Source organism: Suillus paluster (assembly GCF_016628075.1).
Source record: "Suillus paluster strain FC165 chromosome Unknown EDB91scaffold_566, whole genome shotgun sequence".
NCBI classification, from domain to species: domain Eukaryota; kingdom Fungi; phylum Basidiomycota; class Agaricomycetes; order Boletales; family Suillaceae; genus Suillus; species Suillus paluster.
The window spans coordinates 1,149-13,004 of NW_024538126.1; the positions used below are offsets into that span (position 1 = coordinate 1,149).

The 11,856-nt window shown below is 47.8% G+C and overlaps 1 protein-coding gene across 1 annotated transcript; it reads left to right on the top strand.

The window, feature by feature from the left end:
* The first annotated feature begins 1,295 nt into the window (after positions 1-1,295).
* Positions 1,296-1,857, top strand: EDB91DRAFT_1186914 (uncharacterized protein). Its single transcript, XM_041320497.1, has one exon. The coding sequence runs from the start codon at positions 1,371-1,373 to the stop codon at positions 1,626-1,628; it is 258 nt and encodes an 85-aa protein (XP_041168392.1). The 5' UTR covers positions 1,296-1,370; the 3' UTR covers positions 1,629-1,857.
* Positions 1,858-11,856: the final 9,999 nt, after the last annotated feature.

Here is an 11,856-nt window from a genome sequence, read left to right on the forward strand (position 1 = left end):
ATTTCCGAATTTTCGTCTGCTTGTTCTTCCGAGTTGCGCCTCGCATGTATGGAAACCAGCAACCATGTATTTTTTACGCAGCTGAATTTGGGAAGTATTGATGGTAAGCGCCGACTTGGTGAGTACATTTATTGATGTATGACGCATTTATCAGTCAAGGATGAGTCTTTGAAGCGCTTTTTGGGCTGCCCGCCAGATGAGGTTCAGGTGGGTGAAGGCGGTAAACCGGATCGCAACCAGTTCGTTGCTTCTTTCCGCATCAGGATGTTCCAGAAACGTTTGCGCATTACACAGCAAGTAAACTAAATATGCTGCATGAGGCGTGTGGTCCATGTCTCTCGGGTTTCCTCACGTCCATGTGATGACGCCAATCCCTGCAGGACGTCTATGGCACCTTCGCTTTTATCTGGGTCCTGAGTGGCAATGGCGCGTCGTGTTTGGTCTTTCCTCGCCTAGCTTTCCAGTGTGTCTAAAAACAGTACTTCTGATAGAGGCTCACGGAGGGAAAGGGAATTCAGACTGTGAAACTCCACGTTAAGGTTTGAAATTGACATGTCCGGAATTCCTAGAGACGCATGTGCCAGATGGGTAGGTTTGAATCCGCATCGACTCATTCGAAATCAAGGTACTGATGGATGTATGATTCTATCTGCTGCCCTGTTGGCTACATAGTCCTGGTTGTAATACAAGATACAGCGATGTAGTCGGCAAGCCTTACACCGACTATTCGTGGCCATTGAAGGATTGGGTGACGTATGACGAGCGAGTATTTCGCTTCCTCAGCTCGATCCGTGCTACACGTGGATGTGTTTGGAGCGGTTATTTTACCAACCAACATATTTTGTGACTCTTCTCCTTCACTGAATTGAATTGACTGTTGTTGTAGCGATCTGTGTACAGACTGCGATGGCACCCTACATGCCAGGCTGGAGATAACACTTCGTAATTCGTAGCATGATATTAATGGACATCGTTATTTCACCATTTGCTTATGTAAGGATTCCATGTCCTCTACGCGCCGACCAAGCCTTTACTATCACTCCTGGGGTTCTGCAATATTTTCAATAAATCTTTTGTAATTCCTCAACCACATCATATTTTCTTCTACGGATTTGCACAGATGTAGATTCGTAGCTGCTCTATATGAAACTGATTTTTGCTGATTTTAAGGATTTTGTGGTGGAGTGTCGGATGAAGGCCGAGAAAATTCAGGGTCTGACTGGTATTCTGCAAAACATGGTCACGTCGTGTCACACATCGGCACAGTAGCGGCAACGTCAAACTTCACTCTCCGAAGACTCTGAGCTCTGTCGAATCTCGATGTCGCGCGTCGAATCTCGAAACTTTGAAAATGAATACTATTGGGGATCATGGTTCATATACTAATTATCGTGATTATAATGGTACTGATGGAGTCCGGACTCGTACAGCTGACGGCCTGCATCACCAGAGCCCCCGATGTCATACATCTGCACTCCACCACCAACTCGAAAATCCTGAGACATACTAGCGAGAGGTCTACCAACCGGTGTAAAGGGAGGGTGAAGAACAGGTGGAGACCGAGGTACAGAATGGTGCATTGGATAATATGGAGGTGCATAGCCAGGTGGGGGCAGATCCATGCCTGACATTGAGGAGTGAGTGACAGGCGGCTGTGGTGGATACCTGGATGGTTGGTGAATTGAATTTTGGGGAATTATATCTTGCGGGAATTCAGGAGCAACATTATTGTCATTTTCGAGACGGTGCCTGCGAGAACGGGGGGATTAAATAAACCCTCATAGCGTTGATTTTTCTTGAGTTCCGGGTGGTCGTTGAAGTGCTGTAAAATTCGCTGTAAGGATGCGAGAATGAGATGCGACGTGATGCGACTGGATGCCGTGTGTCAAGCCGAGTGTGCCGTAGAGGAGATTGAATTTCTTACACACTCTCCTATCTGCTGTCACACTTTCATACATGTCGTCAATCCTCTTTCTATAGCATCTTAAAACAAGAGAATGACCTCTATCGAAATTGTGTTCTGACACCCTGACAAGGTGTTTGATATGCTCTGGGTGTAACTTTTTGAATATCTCTCAAGGATCTATGGGATCTGGATCATTTATAATTATACAAGGTTGCAAATCACCACTATTCCGTCTCTCGCAGCTGCAACACTCAAGAAATTTTTATTCTACTTGGACAGTACATCATCTCTAAGTAGCCTACATGCATCTGAATTTTTTTGAGGTGATCCAAGCAGCGCATTGAGGTGTTTTGAACATTTTGCATATTACATGCCAGTTGCAGATTCCCAGGAATGATAGTAGATGGAGACGCGATTAGCATGACCACGTAACTCAACCGACGCGAAGAGCTTTACTCTTCGCATCCGAGTTACGTGAATATATTCCCTTTCATCTCTTTCTCGTCATCTTACCTCACTTCACTATCCCTTTATTTGACAGAGTACTTTCACTTCACCATATGCTCTTCACGCCGATTCCGGCCTAGTCAACCACTCGAAAACGTATATATACCGCCCATGTACACTCATACCTACAGCAGAATCCTAGCCGCTGATTCCCCGCTCCAAGCACGACCGAAAAGCCTCGTACAAAAGTCCTCGTATTACACGTTGTTCCTACTCTTCTCGATTACCTTCTCGCTCGTCTCCTATCCACTTCGTTTCGTTACAATTCCCCTTCGAACCCATAGCAAGCCTTACACTTATGTGAGGGACATTACAAGTTAGCGTTCATCTACACATATGCGAGAATGAGAATGACAGCCTGCCAATTTACGAACCAATCAAACCGAGACGGACTCCAAGGGAAGCTGTGCTTTTCCCGTCGATCCAGCTAGACTACGCACGAGTAGATCAACCTGCGTGATAAGTGCATCAAGGCGGCGATCCTGCTCAGCAAAGCGAGATTCCACCATTGCAGCCAGCTTGTCGACTCGTAAGGAAAGTGAACTTGTCTCGTCCGAGTCATCGGGAGGTTCGTCTGATGCTCCACCTGCGTCTTGAACCTTGTCTTTAATCTTGACCAGCCAGTGTTTGTGAGGGTGGTGTGCTGTGACCACATTGAATACATCGCGGAACGCACAATCGCCACATAAGGCAATGGCGGTCTGGATTTCTGTAATGGTTATCAAGCTTTGTGCTCCTTTAGAGGAATAGAAATCTGACCTCCGCAGGTAAGGCATACATAAAAGATGCCCTTCATCTTAACACCACATTCAGCACAAGTATAAGCATCCCCATCCGCAACTGAGGTTTCAACTTCAACTATCCCCCCGGATGTCGCTCCCGAGTCTCCGCTTAACCCCTCGTCGTCTGCCGGCGAATCGAGGGGGGCGCAAGATTCATCCATTTGAGTGGCCTCTGTCGAAGGCGGAAGTTCTGTTCCATTTGATTGTGTCTGGGATTCGTCTTCTTGCACAGTCGATGACCCTTCTGGTGGTGGTGCACTGGGCATACAAGTGGACAAGAAATTCCTAGCATACCACCGGACTCGCTTGTAGCGACCATACGGTAGCGGCATGCGGAAAACAAGCATGTTGTGCGTCGACTTGTGGTCGGATGGGTATTGATGTTCTGAAACCGGTAGAGGTTCACATTCTGCACATAAATCATAATCATCTATATATGCAAGATGATCAGTCGTTTCGCACGGGAGGGTTGTCTTCATCACACTCACTGGAATCGCAGTCTATACAAAGGTGAAGAACGTCAGTGACAAGGCAATGGCATGCATCGCAGGAACACCTGAACGCCGGAAACAAACAAATGGTTAGAGAAGAATAGTTAACGAGAGCTGGACTTACTTGAACAATCGTTTGCGCACGTGGAGTTCAGCTAATGAACTCCAGCGCTGCACATCTGAAGGAGGCAGCTCGTCGCACAGGGAATTGAACCTTTGTTTTTCCTCGGACGATAGATAAGGCGTGATTTCATAAGGGTAGAAGTTTCGCGCATTGTGGAGCTCATTCATGCACCACAAACGGATATACTCATCCTTGGTGTCTTCAGGCTGCTGACCGGGACTAATTGCAGTGAACTTCACAGGCGTTTCCAACGCTTCATCTTTCTCTGCCAGACTGAAGGGACCGAGCTTCAATGCTGTCTCATCAATGTCTAACTCAGTCTCATCAAGTCCAAAATCGTGGGTTTCCCAGTATTCGGTGTCGTCCGTGGTTAGTTCTGGACTGTACCAGAAGTTGTACTGTTGCGAAGTGTGAGAGCCATGATCAATGCAATGTTTGCTGTCTCCACGCACCAATCCATGCGCATACCAAGTGAATCTCACTTTCGGATCGTTTCCCAGCTGGCGAAATGATTCTACGACGTGGAAGGATATTTCAGTAGCTCATCACGATGCAACTCGGAAGCGCACCTGCCAGTTGCTCCACACGCAGAGTCACCCCTTCCAGAATATTTTCTATCGTTTGAGTTGCAGACTCGAGTTCTCTCTCAACCAGAATTACTGTGCTGGCGAGTCTCATGATCTGTAAATGCCTCCTGATGACGAGGTAAACCAAAGGCAGCAAGAACTGAACAAGTATTCACGTGAGCATCCAGCATAAGCACTGAGCAAACAACTCACATTTTCGATGCGACCAGATCCAAAAAGTTTGATAGAATCCCTGGAGTCAATTTCATACTTCACGATGTTAAGCTTATCCGCCAATATCTCTTCCTGAGCTGTGCGACGCTGAGCAGCCAATTGCGTAAGATCCAAGTCCGAATCCTCTGATCCAAGGTCTGCAATAGAACGGACGAGTCGTTTGATGCCTGTCTACAATGTCAATTCCCCCACCCAAAGGTGAGCAGAGGCGACAGACCATCGATAACATATGAATTCAAGTATGTAGCGATACACCTCCAGTTTTCCGGAAGTGCATCTGCTTGCACATAAACCATGCTATCCAAGACCTGTTCAATCCGTGCGTGGTAATATTGGCTATCCACTCTCCACCCTTCCCTGACGTCAACACTGCGGACTCAACCTGATGATAATAATGCTCACCTGCTGCCCAGTACGCAAGCGTTTGTGGAAGACTCCAACCCGAAGGCGTCGTGGAAGTAAAGGAGTTCACTTCCCTTATGCTGACCAAACCATTTGCATCGCCATCGAAGCCTTCCGATAGACTTGGAACATAGAAAACGGACAAGTATTTCAGGCACCACTTGTCTGCAAGATCAACTGTAGGAAGCTCGCGGTATGCAGAATCGACTGCTTGAAGATCGCGATCTTCTCCTTCTGAATCCGAGGCGACAGAGACAGTAGGTGTTGGGGATGGGACTCGCAGGATCAAAGATGAAGCCTCCGAGGTCTCTTGTGCGGGCGAAGCATCGTGACGAAGGCGGGAGAACCGATTGACGTAATAGTCATGGAGTTCTGCGATGAAGTATAGTGTCTTGACACTTGTTGTCCATTTCTTGGTGATGATAAGTATGCACCTTGTTAACGCCTGCACAAACACATACCATCTCCTTCCAGATATATCGGAGGTGCTGGTGAAATCGACCAAGTTAGTAATGCATGAGGCTAAGTTTACTGCTCCTTACTGGATCCTTGACCCGTCTGAATCTGCTGTTGAAGGCCCACATGATGCGCGCCTCGGAATCCTTGATAGCATCTTTGATGTCAGATGTCTGTGTGTCGAGCTTGAACATGAAGAGAGCGCGGTTTTCGTCGAGTAAGCTGCGTAAAGGAGCACGCAGTTCGTGAAGCAATGAGGCATCGAGGCGGTACTGCTCAACAACTGATCCGCTGGCCGAAGTGGTCTTGGAAGTAGGCTTATTGGCATCTTTGGAGGCAGGATCGGGACGTGCTTTATTCTGTGGACGTGCTTCCCGTTGCTCAGCAAATTTCAGTAGCTCCACTAATGCGTCTTCGCTCTCCAAACACTTCTCCCTTCCACCGCGCCTTTGCACTTCTTTCTCGAATTTCGCTTCGCGTTCGCTTGGCCTCTGGATTAGCTTCTCCAGCTTATCGATCGCAATGTCAACTCTTAACGTCGTCCTGATATTCAAGGCGAGCTGGAGGTCCTGGGTACGCTGGGAAAAGCTGCTGCAAATTTTGACAAATTCGCTCGCCCAATGGGATGATCTGAAGAATTTCACTGGGAATGAGGTTCTCAATATGAAACACCTAACATTGGAGGGGAAACTAACCAACGAATTTTGACTTGTAGTACTTGTCGATGGCGTTCCCGCAATCCTCAATATCTTTCTTGATGCCGTCCGTGACACGCTCGAGTCGCCCCCGAATTTCACCGTGAGGTCCCACGATGGCAGGGTCTTTGGTGTCCTTAAGTCTACCAGCAAATCGAATCAGTAAAAGTCGTCCTAGATTGGCATCAGCCGACGAACTGGAGAAGCATGACCATCATATCAGATGCCTGAGCTATCATCAATCCAACTCTACGATCGTTTTCTCTTCGCGTTAGCTCAAGATTCACGATTGCCTTGAAAGCAAGTATAGCCACTACAGGGTATCTATTAGCGAGGTAGAAACACACCAACAAGTAGGAAACACACCACCAACAAACGGGTGGATCTGTTGCAGAGAATCCAGGGCATCCATGACCTTCTTTGCCTCACCCAGAAAGTCGCCCATATTCTTTTTTGAGAGGTCCGTGACCATCGCGTCAGATGATGACTTGAAGGCTGTAGCATTCTGGTTGTAGAAATCGTGCGCTGATACGACCTCTTGGGCGGTCTGGGCGATGAAGTCCTCTAGGCGAGGACAAAGTAATCTGAATGCGACACTAAGCGACTGGGATAGAGTGACGACGACGAACCTGCGTGGTCCCACATGTCGAGCTTTGCAGCTGACGTCGAGTTTAAGTTTATGGCTTCATCCAATGTCTTCTGCGTTCTTTCAATCGTCACGTCGAATATGACTTCTTCTTTGTGTTTCATGGAGGCTTGTGGCAGTAGGGGAAATTGTCGTCGAGTAAGAAGGGAAGAGACTGCTGATAAGTATGTCGAAAGTACCCGAAAGTAGGCTATCAATAAACGAGCTTACGAATCCATAAGGGCTGTACTGTGTAGTGCGCTCCATCATAGATAGGTACTGATGAAACCTTCGCTGATGGCAGACACAACACAATACTGGCACCAAGAGGACGAGGGGCAGGCATTGATCAAATGGCTTGAATGTACCGTCGGGATCTTTAGTGCCTGCACAAGTTGACCAGATGAAAGGTGGCGAGTACTTGCGCGGCCAATTGTGTCATGAGCTCAAGCCCTTTGGGTCCGCCAACTGGCTTACACCGTCGCAACAATCAGTGACATTTATCGTCTTCTTGGAACCAAGCCTATTTCAACAGATTATATGGTATTATATAGTTGTTCCTCCGAATAAAGACCATCGAGAATGGTAAATATAGATAATAGCACTCCTACTACCAGTCATATTGGTCAAATAACCGATGGGGCTTTGCGCGGCTGTACCCTACGGAGCATGAAAGGCGCTCAGGTGCCAGCCAAACTTCAGAGCGTGAGAGGCTTGCGGTGGACTAGGCGGGGGATGTAGTAGGCATTAGAGGCGAGGGCGGGATGAAGTATGGAGAATCGCTGGGGAATCTTAGTAGGCTTGGCACCAATACAATCGTTTGGTGTCGGTCAAGCAAGCGTTGTTTGATTTATAGCCTCAGTTGAGACTTTTACATCGCTCAGACATGCTGGATGGTATGAGGGTGGACAAAATTCGAGACTTAGATTTGAATTTGTAGAACTGCGGTCAGGTTCACGACGAAATCAAAATCAAACATCCCCGATGCATGATTGCCTAAAAAGGTCTTTAATACCCCATTAGGAACGATAAGTCATTTTTTGCCAATGGCAGCAGATAGAATCGTACCTCCATCATCAACGCCAGGCCCAGTAAGTAGTTCGGTTTGCAGGAGCTTAGTGCGGAGTTACTGAATGAGAATTTAATCTTAACGCAGTCGATGAAGACCTTTTAGCCAAGCAGGAGCCTAAAAAGGTCTGCACAACCTTAGTGAGACATTCTGATTTGAAATGGCAAATTGGATTGCCTAAAAATGATTTATAAACAAAACCGGTAGTTCGTTCCTAATGTGGTATAAAGACCTTTTTAAACCCTGCCAACGCTGTCCCTCCCTCATCTCTCGGTACCACTCCCGCAATGCAGAGTGCTTGTTCTGTGACTTGTAAACTCCGTGCGTATTCTTACACTCCCTCGCACTTATGCAGCCAACGCTTGAGCTCACCGCCGTCACTGTTTTCTCGTTTTACCGTCACTCAACACCCACCGTGAGTTTCTGTTCATCCTTACCTTCGTGTTGTTGACCTGCTGTCTCGCCTTACGCCTTCCTTTGACAGGTTTGAGCTCACACCTCGTTGTGTTATTCACAATGTTATGTGATCCTCCAGGTCGCCTTCTTCATGGACACATGATTTCATCTCATGCATAGTAAGAGGCGTGTCAATCTGCCGAGCTCACAGAAGATGACAGCAGTCCATCTACGTCCCTGACTAATCAATCTGACAAAACCCTCCTCCTACTCCGTGGGAAGTTGGGGATGACTACCCTGATGGCCATCGCTGTACTCCGGGCTCTCCCTGGCATTTACAAATACCCGCGATACTCGCAAACACCCGGCCTTGTAGTGCACGATGGTGATATCCGCAAACCCCCGACCTTTGCAGAGTCTATCCGCGTCCTTGACTAATGACTGCTCTGATGACTATCGCTATCTGGGCTGTGCTCAACATCCCCCTGGCACTGTCAAACCCTGCAAAAACCCGTGATATCCGCAAACCCCCGACCTTTGCGGTGCACGGGTTCCAGGAGTCATGCACGATGCACATACGTTCATGCAACCTCGTGGGGCACATGACATAACCAGGGCGACCGCGGCCCCGCGGAGGAAACCACTCTTATCACAGTGAATACTCTTGGTATAGTGACCGTGAAAATGCACCTCGGGGATTCAAATATGTCTTCATCATGAGAGTGCCAGCTATCATGATGTACTTGGGCATATTAACGTGACTGGAAGTACGTAGACCGGAGCGTCCCGACGACCGTTTACATCGAATTGGGAATGCCTGCTCTGGAACGTGAACCGCGTGTTTATCTCGAAGGTGATTTGGTTCGGATTTCAGACCATATCGGGAGCCACAACCAAGGCATTCAGATAAGATGCGATTTTTGTATGTCTACCTGTCGTTAAGCATCTCTTTCTTCCACTCTTTCCTGTCCAACTTTTGCCTGATCAACCCTTGCATATCTACGATGGCTACCTGCGTATACGACCCTAGTACTCCAACATATTTACCTTTGCTGTGCCATACTAACATAACGCCAGATTCGCCTGGTCAGCCCCCAATGATGGGTGATGAAACTCCCCTGCCGAGTCAAAAGCTGGACTCAAACGACCGCAAGGTAGTCCTATACAATAACAACTTTGGTGAGGGCGTGACGATTAATATCTTCTCCAGTAACTCTACCGGGTCCAGTGAGTTCTTCGCATATGCGACTTGCCATTTAGACTCACCTTTGACTTGAAGCCGTGAGCAAGCTAGAACGCGTTACCCGAGCTGCTCAGCCCACCACCTTAGAGCATCCGTCCGCTATACAGTTAGCTCCAGTAGAATTCGGTCGTGACAGCGTCGTATTCAGTGGTAACACGCTTCATGAGCATGTAGCGATCAACATAGCCTCGCCGAACTCCACAGGCGCTGGTAAGTCCTTTACTTTGAACGAATATCCAAGGGCCTTACGATTCTTTGCCGCCGATCAGTTAAGCAAACCGTTCTTAAACCTGAAACCAGCCACAACGTCTAGTACAGAGTCTCAGACGCAACTTGGAGGTGTCGACAGCGATACCTGACTTTATATTTGCCGATACTAGCTGGATTCAGTTTACACGAATGCATTGGGGATGTTTGATTTTGATTTCGTCGTGAACCTGACCGCAGTTCTACAAGTTCAAATCTAAGTCTCGAATTTTGTCCACCCTCATACCATCCAGCATGTCTGAGCGATGTAAAAGTCTCAACTGAGGCTGTAAATCAAACAACGCTCGCTTGACCGACACCAAACGATTGTATTGGTGCCAAGCCTACTAAGATTCCCCAGCGATTCTCAATACTTCATCCCGCCCTCGCCTCTAATGCCTACTACATTCCCCCGCCTAGTCCACCGCAAGCCTCTCACGCTCTGAAGTTTGGCTGGCACCTGAGCGCCTTTCATGCTCCGTAGGGTACAGCTGCGCAAAAGCCCCATCGGTTATTTGGCCAATATGACTGGTAGTAGGAGTACTATTATCTATATTTACCATTCTCGATGGTCTTTATTCGGAGGAACAACTATATAATACCATATGGTCTGTTGAAATAGGCTTGGTTCCAAGAAGACGATAAATGTCACTGATTGTTGCAAACACGTTGCGTCCTCGATACCAAGCCATGAGGTATAATATCGTTAGCGGGACACGTGTTCACGCTCATCGACACGTGCTCATCGACGATGTACTATTTCCGTGCGGAGCGACCGCCGACTGTGTTTTATATTCACAGGACGAGAGGGAGGGAGGTTTGTGCTGTGCTCAGAGAGGTTCAATATCAATGAGTTGCACAAGGAAAGCGTGTTGAGGATGCCGACGGAGATCAGTCAGAAGATGGAGTTGTGTGTTGGATAGCCCTTGGATGATCCATTTCCGCTACAGCGGTCTCCCTAGTATTTCTTTTTTTTCGCACGTGCTTGGTTTCTTTCGCTCGTTCATGTCTTCCACCTACTGCCAAGTACTCGGTTCCTGCGCTGATATTCCTACTATTGTATGTACGGGTCTATGGTTTGCACCCCGAATCTAAGCTGATCATGAGCAAAAAGTTGACGGTTCTTGCACAGGATCACCTAATTGACACGTGTTTCGTTGTCTTTGAAATGGTTCATTGTGGAATGCGAAAGGTAAGTGATTGATCATCATTGTGAGGTTCTTAGTCTGCAGTGTTGCTTCGTGCATTTCATTTTTCTTTCCTTCGTCGGGTCTTCGAGCCGGGTGCTCCTATCCTGATTGTTGTTTTGGCAATCCTTGGCACGATGCCCCCATTTCCTTGTCGAAGGATCTTTCTTGCTCCGTCATAATGGACTACTGAGTCCGAAACCTTTGATAGCAAGTCCGTTGCTAATGCACCTCCCTCGTACGACAACTTTCTACGTCCGCATTGACAGCAGATTTCATCCAATGCAGACCACCATTCGTAGTATTCTCCTTTCTATCAACCAAGCGGGAACGTACCGCTGCTCTGCCTCGTATCCGTGATCTTGTCTCTGCCTGGTGATACCTCTTCCTCTGTTGCCTCAACTGCCAATGCCTGCGCCACTGCTCGCAGCTGCACAGTTCTTCGACCTCCTGCAAACGCTTAATATCGAGATTGGGCAGTTGTGAGTGATCGGCGAGAAACCTTGTCGGCCCTTTCTGGATTGATTTCCGAATTTTCGTCTGCTTGTTCTTCCGAGTTGCGCCTTGCATGTATGGAAACCAGCAACCATGTATTTTTTACGCAGCTGAATTTTGGAAGTATTGATGGTAAGCGCCGACTTGGTGAGTACATTTATTGATGTATGACGCATTTATCAGTCAAGGATGAGTCTTGGAAACGCTTTTGGGCTGCCCGCCAGATGAGGTTCAGGTGGGTGAAGGCGGTAAACCGGATCGCAACCAGTTCGTTGCTTCTTCCGCATCAGGATGTTCCAGAAACGTTTGCGCATTACACAGCAAGTAAACTGAATATGCTGCATGAGGCGTGTGGTCCATGTCTCTCGGGTTTTCCTCACGTCGATGTTATGACGCCATCCCTGCAGGAGGCGTCCATGGCACCTTCGCTTT

What these genes read in the sequence shown, in the direction of transcription:
- EDB91DRAFT_1186914 (XM_041320497.1), top strand. Translation starts at nt 1,371, where the DNA reads ATGGTTCATATACTAATTATCGTGATTATAATGGTACTGATGGAGTCC.